Source organism: Echeneis naucrates, chromosome 24, assembly GCF_900963305.1.
Source record: "Echeneis naucrates chromosome 24, fEcheNa1.1, whole genome shotgun sequence".
In the NCBI taxonomy this organism is placed as follows: Eukaryota; Metazoa; Chordata; class Actinopteri; order Carangiformes; family Echeneidae; genus Echeneis; species Echeneis naucrates.
In genome coordinates, this window is record NC_042534.1 from 5,621,172 (window position 1) to 5,638,054 (window position 16,883).

The window sequence follows — 16,883 nt, forward strand, 5'->3', positions numbered from 1 at the left end:
ACTGTAGAATGCTGCATAATACATTGATCATAAACATATAAACCTTTGTCAGTGGCAGACCTGAATATTTCAGTAAACAGTAATTTGTGTCCAAATTTCTAACTTCAAAGATCTGAATAAATTATTCACATCAACAAATGATTGTAGCTCAGTGACCACTGCCTTTGAGCTCTGGGTCCTGATTTCCCCACGGATTAAGATGATATCATAGAGATATCATAGAGATGCTTTGTGTTGTGTTGTTTTTTGTTTGTGTTGTTTGAGGACTTGGATGATGACAATGAAGCAACCAGATACTTTTGTTTAGCCTGTGATAGCTCACTCTTGATAAAGAAATGGACAGGATGAACAGACCTTCATGTTGAGCCTGCTGCAATAGTGGGAACTAGAAAGTTTTCCTTCACTTATGTCAGTTGAGGCTTAGAAAAACTTTGAAAAAACAAACAAACCCCAGGTATGAAAGAAACAACAAGCACACCTATTCACCATGAGCATTTTCATCTCTTGGAATCTAAACAACTCAAGGTCTGTTTCAACCTCTCAGTCCAACCTTTGTTGAAAAAAAAAAGACAGTGTTACCTGACAGTCAATGAGCTGCTCCTCCATATCCATGTCTTCACTTTGAGGCTGAAGTGCAGAGCTAAGAGTGGCACGAGTGCTGAGCAGCCAGTGGTCGAGCTCCTCAGCTTCACTGTGGTAACGCTGCAGCGCCTGTTCCTGTCGCTGCTCCTCAAGCTGCTCACTGAGTCTCTCCTGCAAAGGTCAATGTGAAATACTGGATATCACAAGTATCACAGGCATTCTCATTAACTTTTGTTCACAAGTTATTGAGGAGAATTTTTGAGAGGTAACATTGAAAATGAGCTGTTTTAGTGGGCTGGCACCAACCTCCAGCAGCTGCCGTTTCCCTGAAGCCTTCATTCGAATGGTGGCCATCCTCTCTCCCAGGACAGTAAGAGTAGACTGGAGCGCTAATTGGTCAGCAGCCTCCCCATCACTGTCACTGTCTGCTAGCTCCTCTGAGAAACATGTCTGCAACTCACCAATCTCATCCTGCAGCATCAGGATCTCATCCATCAAAGCCTGGACAAACAAAAGGTTAGAGGTGAAATAAAGAGGGGAAAAATGGAAACTTGAAGGAGAGGACGAGGATGCTGGAAAGAAAACGGGGAATAGAGGGTTTGTCCAAACTGCCTGACAGCATTGGTACAAAAAGGAGCTGTGGTGGCCATCGCTGAGGAGTTGGCATAGCAACGGAGAACAGTGCCATGCAGTCTGTGCAACTATTGCACAGGCTGGTGCAATATTAGACCCTTCAATCATTCTCTAATCTCCCTGAGCAGGCTCATATCTTATCTTTTTTGCCTTTCAACCAGAGATGTCGCCTGTCTGCCTTACAATTTACATTTCACACGTACACAAGTTGACTTGACCAAAGACTGCCTCTCCTGTCTTTCTCACCCACGCACATAAACCCAACATAGAAACATATCCTGACTTCTGTCCGGCCTCTCCCTCTCTCACCTGGTGCGCAGCCATCTGGCTCTCTGGGCTCTTGTTGGGCTCCAGGCCCTCATTCAGTGCCCCTTCAATGGACTCCATTTTGGTGGAAATGGACTGGAGGGACTCCTGGTAGTGCTGCTGTCGTTCCAGAGCTTCATACAGACTTTTCTGCTTCTCGCTGATCTGTGACAGGAGAGGAGGGGTGGGAAGGAAAGCCAGAAAGAAAGGAGGGAGCGCTTAGATAGCCTGCTGGAGCATTGCTTGTGCTGTGGTGCCACAAATACACCCCCTGATTTTGGTACAGTCCACAATAGATCCTCAAAACACAAGATTTCCTTCAAACTGAGTTGTTACTTGTGTTTGTGAGATTTAAAACATTGACAGCAGACTTTAAAAACAGATGGATGCCTGTCTTAACGAGAAATTAAAAATATGGATCGTTTCAATAAAAAGATATACTTTTTGGAACAAGTCTTATTTTACATTCCATTCAATTAATTCATTTTAGTTGAGGATGCGATGTACCACGTTCTTAAGTGTTTCCCAGGACCTCTGCAGGTCATCCAGGTTAGCGGCGCTGCTCTCCATGGATGGGTCGTACAGCTCCTGGAGGGGCGCTCGGCTCAGGGCGCCTCGACCCTGTAAGGTGGATTTCATTAGTTTACAAATGTAGTCACAGAATTGATATTTTTCCACAGTATCTTTCATGAGGAGGTGCGTTAGTTCTGGTATATCCTAATGTCTTAAAACATACTATGAAAAATGAAATTGACCTGGAATATTTGAAGGTCAGACATACATAGAATACATCGTACACAGTACGTACTGTATCTCTGTATGTACATAGTACAAACAGACAATAAAGGATTTGTCCAAACTGTCTGACTACCTCATCTGTTTTAATTGAAATCCACATGGTTTATAGATAACGCAGTTGAAGGTAACAGTACTTGAAAGAGCACACGAGCTGAAACACTTTCACCGAACCAGTATGGACCAAAATTTTAAAGTAGGATGCCCCCCTTTGTGGATATTTTCACAGCATTGACTGGTTATAGTCCCATGAGATTAGTTCAAACAGTCCCCCAAGATATTTCCCTTCTAGCGCTTTCCAGCTGCCCCACACTCTGCCTTTGACCTTTTAGATTTTTGTCAGTAAGTCTCACTGACACATGACAAGACAGAAGAACTGTATTTAGATTTCACAGTAGCTACACAGTTGCTGTTTCTCCCAGGACAGAGCCGTGCTGTTTGACTGCTTCGTTATTCTAGGTAACAGATTAAGCAAAAGCTCCTTTGTACTCCCTTAACTGTGTTCAGATAATCAGACACTCTCATTCTGATATCAGCAAAAGCGCAAGTGGCAAACAAATTTGTCTGCAGCAAAGTAAATCTGCAAATATAATGCTGAGAAAGAGGGAAAGCAGGTGCAGCAAAGCCACTCAAATATCCAGTGTGTTGATCGGAGTGATGACTGGGAGGTCAGGCTTTAGTGGTGGGATTGGGTGGCAAAATGATCATGTCCATCTTTACAAGCGATTTAGCTACACATTCAGTCTTAAAATTTGACACTTTTTAAGTCTGAATATATGGCAGATGGTGAGTTTGGGATTTTGCTTTTTGCAGTATTTGGGACCCTTAGGAACAACATGTGCAATGGACATTAATGTGGTGGTAGGATGGGTAAGGTGACGCTGAAGGGTCTGGGGAGCTAGAAAGGTTGGGAGGGGAGCATTTGCAGTACCTGGTTAAGAGGAGCATCAGCATTAGCCCCTGGGGAGGGGGAGCGGCAGGCAGGGGGAGAGGAGACCTCGCTGTTGGTGCCCTCCTCCCCTGACTCCTCCGTCACAGGGGAGAGGAGTGTGTGGCAGCGGCCGGCTGTCATCTGACCACGCATATACATAAGCCACATCAAACATACACATCAAAGAAGCGGAGGGGAAAAAAAAGGAGGAGGGACGCCAAAAAGAAAAGAGGCAGAGAAGAGGAGGGAGGAGACAGACAGAGAAAAATGAAGAGAGCATAAAAATTAATCGGGGAGTGCAGGTTAGGCAGATTACATAGAGCACACTACTGATTGATTAGATAGTGAGTAACCAAATAATGCAGAGAGGAGACCCATTAGATCACATTACTATTGACAGAAAACACTGCAACCGCAGCCTGCACACTGCTGCCATAGCACAGCATTAAGGAGACATAATCAGCGTAGCTTTGCTCTGTGCTAGAGGACACTGAAACACTGAATGAGTGCGCCAACCTAGATTTTTTACACGATTCATCAGTGGAAAGGAATGGGTACTACCGGGAAGTTAAAAGTTAAAATCACACATACAGAAAGGACACACACACCCACAATGATTGCTCACACCACGTACAACCTAATGCATACTGTAGTCGCAGTTTCATAACCACAGTCATTTCCTTTCCATCACAGACACATTTTCTAAGTAAGGGAAGGCATTATCCATGTCACACACAACTTTTCTAAGATATGTAAGCCATGCTGTACCCAGAATATATTTCTTTAAGAAACAGTCATTAGAGATGTGCTCTGATAAGCAAAATATGTAAAAAATTACATTGCAGTATGTTCCAGGTGAAAAAGAAACACTACATCAGCAAAAGAAAGAGGAAGAGGTCTAATGGAAATCCCCAGGAGTATGAAGCTCAAGCTTATACAGAGTTTAACTAAAGCAAGGCATGGCTAACATAGAGAGGGACTCAGTTACAGCAGAGCAGCCGTCATAGTAATAGCACAGTTGTCTGTGTGCCTGCATGCTTCAGCAGAGAGGCTCAGCTGAAATGTGAGCCAAACCCTACTGGGCTCATTTTTGGCAGTTAATGCAGATCTTGGCTGACTGACTTTGGACCTTGTGACATTTGGAGGACTTTTTAGCAGACTTTATGATGCAATGCAATGCAACAAAGAGCATAAACACACCAGCATGTGTGGAAACTTTTCCATTGTAAGGTTAGAGACTGAGCAGTGACTGGGCCAGCTATGCTAGAAAAAACCCCAAACAGAACAAATCAAGGATATCAGCAATCTATTTACGCCACACTAACACAATAGTATCATGCACACACAAACATACACATGCAGTAATATCCTGTTTCCTGGCCCAACTGAACAACTGAACAACTGGGGAAGGAACAGATGACATCTGATTCAGACAGAGAACCACAAAGAGGGAGAAAAGAAACTTGTGTGCAAAACACTGAAGAAAAATGAACAATCAAGCTGATGATGGTATACTGTGGTTACAGGCAGACAGATTCAGGCTAATATGAAGCAAAATGAAGTGACATAGCACAATGTCAGCGCTGTGATGCGCAGGAGGAGAGTGCCAGAATAGTAACACTTTAGGTGAAGTGAAGATGAGGGGAAAAAGCTTGCTATTTTTCTTTGGTACAAAAGTCAGAAGGTGAAGCAGAGAAAATAAATAATTATAGACAGAAAAATCTTTTTTCACCTGGAATTTGCATCCTGTATCCCAAACTAACCACAATGCCATTCTTGCAAACCTCTTATTGGAGAATTTTGACTTAGTTTTAATTATGTAACTTTGTGCATGGCTACAGCAGGATTAAGTGCAGCTGTCATAACTGAGATCTTCACAACTCCACCACTGATTAAGAATAACTGCCAACTTCACTAATGAGCTGTACACAAGCGCCTAGAAACCAAAATATGACCAGCGGGTCCTTTGTGTTTTACTTGGAGCACTAATAGTCTGGACTGAAAAAATAGAAGCTACACATTTCACATGCACATTCAAATATGGGTAATTCCAGCACATTGCTATGCAGTGCTTGTGTTTGTGTCCAAAAAAAGTTTTTCCACTCACCATGACAACAGAAGGGTGAGCTGGGAGCTGCTTGGTGGCAGCGGTGGCGGCAGCTGCCACGGCACTGGGCAGCTCCTCATCACTCAGCTCATCCATGCCATCTGATAGGCCATCCACCTCGTTGACCGTCAGCAGCATGGTGGCGTGCTTGGCCTTGACTGTCAGCATCTTACACTTGGAGTGGAGTGAGGCAATCTGCTCCTGGTAGCCACGGATCTTCTGGGCCAGTTCCTGTCAAAACATCCCCCCCCAAACAGAAAACACCACCGCCCCCCAGGGTCAGGAGAGTGTGGTTCAGTCCACAATGGAAGATCAATAGTTCCTGGTTAAACAAGATCCTCAGAAAAGGGGGAGGCTGAGTTAGTCACGCATTGAATGTGTTGCCCGTGTGAGAGGAGTAAGTGGAGTGGACGCATTCTCTTCTCTCCCTGGTCTCTCTCGCTCTTGGCTCACAATATGTAAGCGCAGAAAGAGAATAGCACTGCCTTTCTCCCTCTCTTTTTTCTCAGTCTCTCGCTCTGAAATATCTGAGAGCCAATCAGAGTAGAACAGAGGCGGATGACTCAGATCAGTGGTGAAGCCGGCAGACGGGATGTTTGGTTGAGAGACAGAGAAACCCTTGCAGAAATAGTTCAAAATCCCTCAGACACTCCCTCTCCTACACATACACAAATGGGGAGGAATAACAGGAAGTGATCTCACTGCCTGCAACCCCCCCTTCCTCTGCTTGCAGCTTCCCTCCTCCACCAATCCTCGGACAGATTCTTCTCAACAAAAGAGAGCTGCAGGGAGAGAGGGTGTGTTTTTGGGGCAAGAATGACATAGATGGTATCAAATTACAGCTTTGGTATGAGCTGGCAGGCTGGGGGTCAGATTCTCTTTCCCTCCTCCTCCTTCTACTCACTCTGTCTCGCAGATGGCCAATGCACTGATAATCAGGTCATGTGACTAACTGGGCCAGTGGAGTTGCGGCTATCTGTTCGGCTTAGAGATCAAACTCAGACATGAAGACAACCATGCCAAGTCACTCTGCTATGAAGGAAAGATTGCAGTAACAAGGAAATTGTTTCCTGTCAAGTGCTGGAGGTAAATGCAGTCCACTACGGCCACCTTTTCCACAGATTAATGTTAAAATCTGATAAAATGTGTGATTCCTGTGGGAGGATTTGCTCTGTTTACCTGCAGGTTTTTGAGCCCGCTTCTAAATCTTTCTCTCTCCACATAGAAGATCAAACACACACTTAGTCAGCAGAATAAACGTGCAACAGAAAGCACAGATCCTAAATGACTCAGATAAAAAAACCCTCTAATCAAACTGGAATCTGTGCAGATAATGTTTACATGCATCATCAGATAAAGGAGGAATGTGCAGCAGTTGGAGTTGTTGAGTCTCACAACAATATTCTCCCTCAACTGTGCAGCAGGACTGTTTTGATAACGCAATAAGGGGAATAAATGAGAGATCTACATTGAAATAACCAAAAAAGATAAAAGTCAAAGTGAAAGTATACTGAATTTATGCTTTCAACTATTCTAACAGCTGAATGACTAAATGATTAAAGCAAAGTATGACTCAGTCATCATGACTGCCCACAGCTACTTCAATATATACTGAATGTATTTCCTAATCATCAGATTTTATGCTATTTTACACTCTTACAAGTAGAGGAAGTTACTCATGTTGTCAATTCTCACTCTCAGAACTCTGATGGTGAGTAAGATGACCTAATTTGCCAAGTCATTTAGGATGTAATAATCATATCATTTCTTATGTTTAGGGGCCTTTAAGGGAAAGGAAAATTTCAGTACTGCAATCCTGCAGAAAGTCCTAAAGAAACACTAGTCAGTTTAATATTCTGGTTTGCTCACCTACAATCTAAATTGTAGATGAGCCTTGTAGCTTTGCTTTGCTCTTATTCCATGATCTATTTTGTCATGATGAATAGAGGATTTTCTCCACACAATCCAGACCCAAGGAATAAATCCTTAAATGTTCTCCATGGGCAAAAGTGCATTTGTTTGTGCTTCAGGAAACAGTTTGGGGAGGGCATTTTCTTTCTTCTCAGTTTCCTGTTTCAACACAACAAAGCTGGATCAATATTTAAACGGTGCTCCAAATTTGAGCTTACGGGATATGATTAGTTTGTAAAGCAAACATCTTTGGGACAAACAATATTTATAGCGGGATGGCAGAAAATCCCTCGAGTCTGGTTCAGAAGTCTTGTGGAGAGTGAGGGCTGTTGTAGCAGCTTGTCAGTGCCGATAGTTTACATGTTAAAAATCACATACTGTATCACTGCAATGGTAAAGTGTCCACATACACACCTCATGGTGTTGTATTTGAGCCTGAAGTTCCTGGATGTTGTTGGTGGAGACTGGCCGGTCCTGAATGATGCGATGGGCTTCTTCTATTAATCTCTGGAGATTTTTCACTTCCTGTTCATACTGCTCATACTGCACCACTGCCTCCTGGCAAAGAGGACATATAACAAGACAAGGCTAGGCAAGGCTTTTTTGGTTTTTGTGGTTAAGATAGGAAAAAACACTAAGAGTCTATCTCAAATGTAGGCCGAAGCCAGAACACACACGCACACACATATTCATTTAAATCTTTCAGGAAAATTTTTGTGTTTGTCTTCCAGATAGCCTCTGGTCTGCTGATTCTTCCTCTAGTAGCTTATGTTCACTATAATGGGTTTAAAAGAAAATCGAGGATAATGTTGGTCTGATGGGGGCTAAAAGAAAACCAAGACATTCCTGAGGCGGCTTGTTGGGACACTCCAGCAGGATTCAGAGAGTGCACTCCAGCAAGTGACAGCGTAAAACAACTGTTCTCACAGAGGAACTAATGATAACCCTTCTCTGCACAGCTCAACTACTCAGAGGGAGCAGAGTCTTTGACAGATAATGCAGCATTATTGGACAACACCAAAAAAAATCATGTAATTCAAAGACCTATTACTTTGCTTTCATCATGTTCATTAATAGAGCCACAGGATGATAGTTCTCCACTCAGTTGTTTAAATTAAGGTTGACTTCACATATGCCAATAACTCATTTGTAACATGAGGACTGTGCTCTACCTGCAGGATATTGCACTGCTGGATGGTGGTATGCTGAAGTTGGCTGGCCTCTTGCTGCAGAGACTGAGCTGTACGACAGATTGGCAGACTGGCCACTACCTCCTCTGGTAGCCGGAGGGCGCTCTGACACTGTTGTACCGCCACCACCTGCTGCTTGAAGCCCTCCATTTCCACCAACAAACGCTTAAGAGGGAATAAAAGTGGGATGTTATGAGTGAAGCAGAATTATTGGCTAGGTGATGAAGTGGTGTTGTGATGTGATAAAGTTATTTGTTGATGTCCCAATGCAACTGAAGCCATGCACTGTGTGTGTTTACCTGTCTTTGTGTGAGCTGCTCTCTTAGGCTGAGCCTGTTCAGGTCAGGGGAAGCAAGAGTCACCTGAATCTGGTCTACAGTTGCATGAAGGCTCTTCACTTCTGCCTCCAGGCGCGACATGTCCTGAAGATAGACACAAACAGATAAAACAAATCAAAGGAAGGCACATGCAAGAGTGGCAGCAGCTTAGCCTGTATATATTATAAAAATACAATGTACAGGAAGTCATATACCTTTACAAAAACTATTAGTTCTAATATGGGCCTGCTTCCTATGATAGATATTCTTTCATTCCCTCTGAGATCTGAATAAAAGGCTATGTGCGCCTTTAAAACAAAGCTCCTCATCTTTTCATTGACAAATCATTGATATATGTCATGTGAAAGAAAATTACATAATTACTACAAATAAAATTTGAGACTGAGAAAAATAATTTAAACAGGATGCAGGAGGAAATGTAAACAGATTTACAATTTACTCTGTTACAGGCAACAGTCAGCATCAAACTGTCATCTGGGTATCAGCTGTAAGGCAATCAGTTTAGTATGATAAATGCACGAATGAAAACAGTTCACTGCACTATGATGGTGTAATGAATCATCAGTGACCATAAGGGGGCACTGTTGGTTGTGGTTACAGGGAATTTGACACTGAATGTTTGTCCACCTCCACGCACTGGGAGAGAATTCATGAAATTAATAAGAAATTGTGGGTCTTGAAATTCAAAATCAATGATAATTTGGTAACAGCGCCAAATACACTGTCGGTGAAGTGATTTTAATGTCTAATTCCTGTCGCAATCGCCTGAAGGGACGGGTGGTTTACCTTTGCTGCATCTTGCAGACTCTGGAGCCGAGTCTTGGCAGTTTGCTGCAGCTCCTCTGTAAGTCTGCTGAGGTGTTTAACCTGCTGGCTCCACCCCTCCATCTGCAACACCTCCCCCAGCTGCCCCTCCCTCTCCCCCATGGCCTCCAAATCACCATGGAGACCACGACACTCCCGCAGCAACGCCTGTCACCATAGGAACATAAATTACAAATCAAAGAGAGGAACCTTTTTTTTTTTTTTTTATATCAAACAATTATACCAATTAAGTCTGGCCAACACAGTGCACAGCACATGACATTTCGCAGGAAATCAAACAAGTGTGTAAGTTTAATTAGCTGCAAATTTGTGTGGTATCTTCATATTTAAAAGGCTAATGAGATTTTTATTTTTCCAAAAATCAAAGATAAACTGCATCTGGATCCAAGTTTTATGAAGAGGACGACAGCAGTTTTGAAGCTGGTCACGCTCCCTGTGTTCTGGCTCATTAAGACTCACCTGATGTGCTCGAATTTGCTCCTGCAGCTGGGAAGCAGAACTCCAGATGATGTTAGCAGTGACCAGAGTTTCAGCCTTTTCTGCCCAGCCCAAAATGAACGCCCTCATGCCTTGATATTCCCCCACCTGTCTTTCTGCCTGCTCACAAGTAAAACACAAAGACCAGAAGACCAAAAGAATTAGTGTCTTAAGAATATCAATGAAATAAACCATACAATATATCGACATTGGTAAACTGAATGGATATCTCACCCTCTTCAGTCTATTGGCTCTGTCCTGGACTTGCTGTGTTGTGTGCCTCTGTACCTCTGTCAGTCTGGCCACAGCATCGCCCAGTTGCTTACACAGCAGAGGGTTCTGCTCACCAAACTCCTGTACTGCTACTCCCAACTCTGCCAGAGAGCGACAGCAGGATTCACACTCTTCACAAAGAGCCTGCAGAGGAGGGTAAAATATTGAGACAATGAGAGATGAAAGGAGACGTGAAGAAAGGGGAAAAATAAGACAGCTTTGTGGTGCTAGAGATGGGCATGGGAGTGATGGGAGGGAAGGCTCCCTCTCAGACTCCCATCTGGGATACGCCTCTCTAAAGTGGGTCACTTTTCATGGTGCAATTCAGTTCATGCCATTCCGACTCTAACACACTCATTAACCTCAAAGTCTGCAAAATGGATAGCCAAATTAACGGGGGTTAATTGCTTGTTAATTAGTCAGCCTGTCTGGTTGATTACTTTGGTCTCTTCTTTGGCCTCCTCCAGGTCGGCACTCTTGTCTTCCAGTTTCAGAGCAATGGTCTTCAACTTTGTTTCAATGTCTTGGAGTCGGGCATTGAAATCCTCTTTCACGTCTCTGGTCTGCTGCACCTCCCTTTCCCTCGCCTGGACCTAAAGTAATGGACAGAAACACGCACATTTCCCTTTACAGTCCAACATAAGCCTTTAATATGACTGAATGTTGTGGAAAGAGGAGGGACCACAGCGTAGCACTACACATATGGCAAAGTGCCATTTACACATAGTGTTTGATTACAAACCTACTCAAGTCCTACTGTATGTAACAGTCCTAATTAGTTAATGACACGATCTGTAGCCAAGAGAGGTCACCTGGTCCTCAGCAGAGCCCAAAGCTAGAGCCACCTCAGCCAGCTGCATGCTGAGCTCGGATGGTAGGCCAGCCTGGAGGTCCTGGTACTTAGACTGCTGTAGCTCTGTCATGCGCTCCACACTCTGACGTCTACTGATCACCTCACCATGTGCAGTCTAAAACACAGAAAGAAACATCAGATAAAGTGCGAATCATAGTCCTTTATGTTATATGACACGATAATACAATACATTTTAGATTTTCTTGTGTTTGTGTTCATATCTCGCAACCAACCTCTAGCTCCTGAAGCAGTGAATCCAGGTCTGCAGTTGGACTCAGAAGTAAGCCCCGAGTGTCTTGGATCCACCCTTTAACCAACCCGAGCTCCTTTTCAACCTCTTCTCTTTCTCTTAACTCCTGCTGTACTTGAGCCCTGCTCGCCCGCACCCGCAGCACAAGACTAGAGAAAGTAGAGCAGCAACAATTTACATAAAAACATTTCAGTCCTTCTCCTTCATATAAGTGACTTGTTCACAGAAAAAAGACATTGTTAATCAAAGTTTAGAAAATAACAGTGCAGCAAACTAAACAAAAAACAAATAAATCTATAAAATAAAATAGAAAAACTTGTTGATATTTATGATTCTCTCATTCAGATCCAGATATGAACGTCAGGTTGCAGCGCCGGGTCACTCACCTGTCATATTGCTCCTGCATGTTTCTGATCTCTTTTAAGCACGGCGTCTCCTCATGTCCATTCTCTATCTTTTTCTCCATCACCTCCTTCTCCTCCTCTTCTCCTCTCAGGCTGCAGGTGTGTTGCCTTAGCAGGGCAAGTATGGACTGCTCCCTCTCCACCTCCTGGCTGAAGGAGTCATGGTACTCCAGGAGGCTCTGAAGTGCCGTCCGAGTGGCGGCTTTCTCAACAGTGCTGTCTGGGACACGACTGTGGAGGTCTTTGGACACTGAGCGCACCTTCTCCATCTGGGGGCAAGAGAAGTGTGTGTGCAAGGATACGGGTTCAGATATTGCAGCAGTTTTAGGTATATATGTGTTGAGTGAGTGGGTTACTTTGTGGAGTTTGAGGAGCAAAATCCATTTTGTTTGTTTTGTATGGTACATGTATAGGTGATTGATGGCATACAGATTACTGTTCCAGTATCACATTGCTTCAGTTGACAACAGCTGATGGCAGTATAAAGCAGAAAGTGTGTGTTTTATGAGGAAATTACAGCCTTTGATGTATTTTTTACGCCCCCAAAATACATTTAGTGAGACAGACCTTCTGTCAATTTGAGATAAATCCACAGAGCATTTTTACGTTTGACAGCTTCTTTTCCATTTAACTGAAAGGTGCAGTTTGAATATCATTTTCCTGTTAAAAAAACATCATGCCATGTGTTCACAGAGCCTTAGTTTCTGCGGAGAACAACGGTCACTAATCAGCTTGATGAAAGCGGTGATTCTAAAAATGGTTGCTGGGAAACAAAAGGATTAAAGGGATAATTTGCTTCTTAAGTTTTTTTTACAGCTTGTCAATTTTTATGTCATATACAGTTATCCAGAAATTCCTCAATTAAAACAATACGAAAGCAAACATTTACTTGTTCCCTTGTTTCATGTTGCTTTTTTCTAACTAAGTGATTCCCATAGTATACACTGTTCTCAGTGAGAGTCAGAGCCCAACACCATTTGAGTCCAAAGACTCAAGTGCAAAGAATGACATCATGTTCAGTTGAACAAAGGGGGCCTTAGAAAACCAGTGGACAGCAGGAATGTGCCACATATGAGGAAGTGACCATTTCTTACAGTCTGACCTCATTTCCTTTTTTGGAATAGAGCTTTGTGAGAAGTCTTGGGAACTGACGGTGTTCACAGTCGAAATAGGTCGGAAGGCGGGAAAATGTTTCACATGACACAGTGTTTTGGCAGAAGGAAACAACTGGCCTGACGCCTGGAGTTACATCACAGCACACCAACTAAAACTCAGCTGCTGCCGAGTTTGACCCAAATCTGCAGAGGCAAGAATAATTTGGTAGAATTTTGTCTTCTTTGGCTATACATGCCAATGAGGACGAACAGCTTCAGCAGAAAGTGACTGCATGAAGTGGAGTGCCGCCGACATGTTTGACCAGTTGACGACGCAGAAACGTACTGATGTGCGCACACAAATCCACATTATAATCTCTTACCTTCTCTGTGAAGTTCCTCCACTCCCTGGCAGTATCTTCCAGCGCCCTCTCCTGAGCTCGGGCCACACTGCGTAACCTGGTCCACCGTTGCCATAGTGATGACACGCAGTGGCTGGTGACTCCTTTGCTGGACTCAGAGATGATCTGCTCCAACTCTGTCACATTTTCTTTCAAAGCATTTAGAGGCAACTCTAGCAGGTCGATGTGAGCCACCAGAGACTGCAGACAAAGGATGACACAGGATGACATGATGCAGAAGTAATTTCATAAACAAATTGTTTCAAAGGAACCAAAACTCTACTCATAAAATTTCAACCTCTCACACAAGCAACAGGGAATAATGTATAATTAGCTTTTTAAATATTAATGTGCATCTGCTGCCATGACAAGAACAAATGTTTGGAATTTAGTATAACAGGGAGACGGCACATGCACATTAGACAATTTCTATAAATATCTAATAACCTTTAACTACAGTATCAATGTTCACTGAGTGTACCGTAGCCCACCTTGTATCTCTGACATTTTTCTTCTGCTTGCTGGATACTTGTAGCTTTAGCTGTGGTGAACATGGCCATTTTACTCTCTGCATCATTCATTTGTTCAACCAGTGTCTCTCTCTCATGGGAGAAGGAGCTCCATAGTGCTGTGCACCTGAGAAATACACAAATTACAAACCATAACTGAGTGAAATAATAAATAATAATAAAACATGCATAATAAACTTGTAAAAATACATATCATACATTTTGATGAAAATGTAGAACATAGACTACACAAACATTTACATACATACATTGGACATATGACTACGAATACATTACAACACACCTCTGCCAGACATCTCTATAAGCAACTAGCTGATGTTTGACTTCTGTGTTTCTCATCTCCATTGCATTAACTTTGTCTCTGAGTTTGCTCATCACTCCTGTTTCCACAAAATCCACCAACAGAGGATCCAAAGCCCTCAGCTCTTCTAAACCAGCTGTGAAGCTCTTCTCCTGGACTGAAATCTCTTCCACTTCCCGCACACAGTCCGTCTGATTCTCGAGCTCCACCCCCAAGCTGGCCTTCTGGAGCAAGACCTCAGTAGAGTCCAGCCATTTTTGCATGGACTGCAGAGATAAATTGTGCCTCTGGATGAGGGACAGAGCTTCATCCAGAGCAAGCTAGAATGTGAAGAAGGGGACTTTATTAGCTTTCATTTTTGTGACTTTTAAAATTTTGTTTCTTTCCTCAGATATGATTAAAAATGCATGCCTGAATCACAACCACAGTACGTACCTAGGATACTATACATGCTAATGTACAAAAATTTCCTGTTCCCATCTCTTACAATGTCAAAGGTCAAAATCGTCTACAGTGGGGAGTAATTTTGATATTTTTCCTCTATAAAACTTTAAAGGTTAGAAAAGGCTACATCATTCTAACTTTTACTTACTAATCTGCATAATGGAACTGTATTTAAGCACATTTAATCCTCAACAGTTATAACTTATTCAGATTTCAGGGAATCCTTAAAACTCTTAAATGCTTTAGCTTCACTAAGCCTATTAATATTGATCGCATAATATTGATGGGAATATAATATTCAGTAGGTCTGAGTCATGAATGATGGATCAGGTTCCAGATAAATTGAGTTGAGGATGTTAACTTGGCTGAGGCTGTAATTTCCATTATTTGAAAAAACAAAACAAAGCGGTATAAAATGTCCCGATGGTTATATTTTCTGAATAATCAGCACACATACCTGCTTAGTGCTAATTCCATCTCGAACTTCAGCTCCCAGCTTTGTCAGCTCCTGTAGTCTCTCTTCAATGTGGACGGGAACAGTTTCTTTTCTGCTGTCATACCTTTGATTTTCTCTGCTCCCCAAAGCATCTGCTATCCTTAATCTAGTTCTCAGTTCCTCTTCCATTATTTTCAGCTTCTGCACTTCCTCACGTACCCTCTCACCTTTGAGCTCTGAAAAGGTCAAAGGCTTCTTCAATTTGTCTGTGACAGTCCTCAGCCACTGCAACGTTTCCTCAGTCCATCTTAAGAAATCTGCATTTTTTGAGGCTTCCATTTCACTTTCATCAACAAAACATTTTACTTCAATCCGCAAAGATTGCAACGACTCTTGCTGCAATGTTGCTTCTCGAAAGGCAGCAGGCTCAAACTTCAGACCCAGACCTTCAGGTTGATGCTTACATTCTTCAGTCTGAGCGCTCACTCCATCCAGTGTTTCTAGCAATGAATAAATGCTTGTGATTTTATCTATGGCACCAATGTCTTTGTCTGACTTCAGCCTAGCTAGCTCCTCCTTGACAGACTTTAACTCTGAGTCTAAATTGGTTAATACTCTGTTGTGTTCAAGTAAAGTTTCTAAACAATTATCTAAGTGTTTAACTTTCTGGCAATTTCTTCTCTTCAGCGTGTTGTGGAGACTGACTAATTGCTGTGTCTCTTCAGCTCTGTATTGCTGACCTCTACTGAGGAATCCCTGATTTTTTCCATACAGTTCTCTCACAGCAGGGCTAATATGGAACAAACTTTCGTTAATAGTTCTGTATTCGTTAATTAGACAAACAACTTCCTCCTCCTTAATACTGATAGTCTGCTTCTCCAGATTGTCAAACTGCTCCTGAAGCTCCTCCAGTGCATTGCGAGTGATATCAAAGAAAGTGCTGAACTCTTTCCTTTCTAGGATGATTTGTTGGACTCTGTCTTTTTTCTCTTTGGCTAGAGCTAAGATGGCATTGTACTGCTGAGGCAGAGCATTAAGCCTCTCATCTAGGTAGCAATGGTCAATCTCATTCAGAGTACGGAGGATCTCCTGGCCTATTCTTTGGACAATAAGAAGGAGGTTCTCATATTCTGAAGCTTGTTCCAGGACATTTTGAAAGTTGGACAGTTGAGTTTGCATTTCTACATTTTCATCAACGGCGCTTAAATTGATTTCAGGGAAGGTGATGGCATCTGCCCGTCTCAACCATTGGCAAGTCTTGTCCAGGTCAACCTGAAAGTACTTCCTAGAGGTTAGGGCTTTCTCTAGGTCTGTGAAATGCTGAGTGGTCCTCTGGAGTGCAGTTTCAAAGACCGACTGGAGCTCCTCAAGCCTTGCCAGGGTTTCTGCTCTTTCTTTGTCAGTGGCATCTTTCTCCAGCTCACGCCCTTGTACCCAGAGAGATGCCAACTCCCTCTGGTAAGCTCGTAATCCACGCTGGACACCTTGACATGCAGCAACCTGTTTGGCTAGGTCCTCAGGAAGAAGAGCTATGTGGTCATCTATCATTGCCTTCCTCTCCTGTTGCTGTACCCAAGACAATGCTCTCCCCAATCCTTGTAAGAACTGCGTCCTCTCTGTGAAGGCCTAAAAAAGAAGAATAAAACAACTGATATTTATTTGCAAATATGTAACTGCCTGAAAAAATGATTATAAATACTTAGAAATATAAATATTTTCATTTGAAATGAATCGCTTTCAAGATTTGCTCTGGGTGACAGTGTGAGCAACGTAGTTCCTTCAGAGCTTAATTTTAGCTGCAT

The 16,883-nt window shown here is 42.8% G+C and overlaps 1 protein-coding gene across 1 annotated transcript in view; it reads right to left on the reverse strand.

Moving 5' to 3' along the window:
• syne1a (spectrin repeat containing, nuclear envelope 1a) overlaps positions 1 to 16,883 on the reverse strand; it is a 115,748-nt gene that overhangs the window by 26,726 nt on the left and 72,139 nt on the right. Inside the window, exons 74-93 of the mRNA XM_029497094.1 lie at positions 15,103 to 16,707; positions 14,184 to 14,521; positions 13,862 to 14,006; positions 13,353 to 13,571; positions 11,858 to 12,144; positions 11,455 to 11,620; positions 11,181 to 11,336; positions 10,809 to 10,961; positions 10,330 to 10,512; positions 10,078 to 10,215; positions 9,580 to 9,765; positions 8,755 to 8,877; positions 8,438 to 8,620; positions 7,680 to 7,823; positions 5,355 to 5,585; positions 3,239 to 3,388; positions 2,029 to 2,175; positions 1,525 to 1,686; positions 889 to 1,083; positions 580 to 753 (exon numbers count right to left, since the gene is read on the reverse strand). Coding sequence (XP_029352954.1) covers positions 580 to 753; positions 889 to 1,083; positions 1,525 to 1,686; positions 2,029 to 2,175; positions 3,239 to 3,388; positions 5,355 to 5,585; positions 7,680 to 7,823; positions 8,438 to 8,620; positions 8,755 to 8,877; positions 9,580 to 9,765; positions 10,078 to 10,215; positions 10,330 to 10,512; positions 10,809 to 10,961; positions 11,181 to 11,336; positions 11,455 to 11,620; positions 11,858 to 12,144; positions 13,353 to 13,571; positions 13,862 to 14,006; positions 14,184 to 14,521; positions 15,103 to 16,707 — 5,085 coding nt within the window. The remainder of the gene's footprint in view (positions 1 to 579; positions 754 to 888; positions 1,084 to 1,524; positions 1,687 to 2,028; positions 2,176 to 3,238; positions 3,389 to 5,354; positions 5,586 to 7,679; positions 7,824 to 8,437; positions 8,621 to 8,754; positions 8,878 to 9,579; positions 9,766 to 10,077; positions 10,216 to 10,329; positions 10,513 to 10,808; positions 10,962 to 11,180; positions 11,337 to 11,454; positions 11,621 to 11,857; positions 12,145 to 13,352; positions 13,572 to 13,861; positions 14,007 to 14,183; positions 14,522 to 15,102; positions 16,708 to 16,883) is intronic.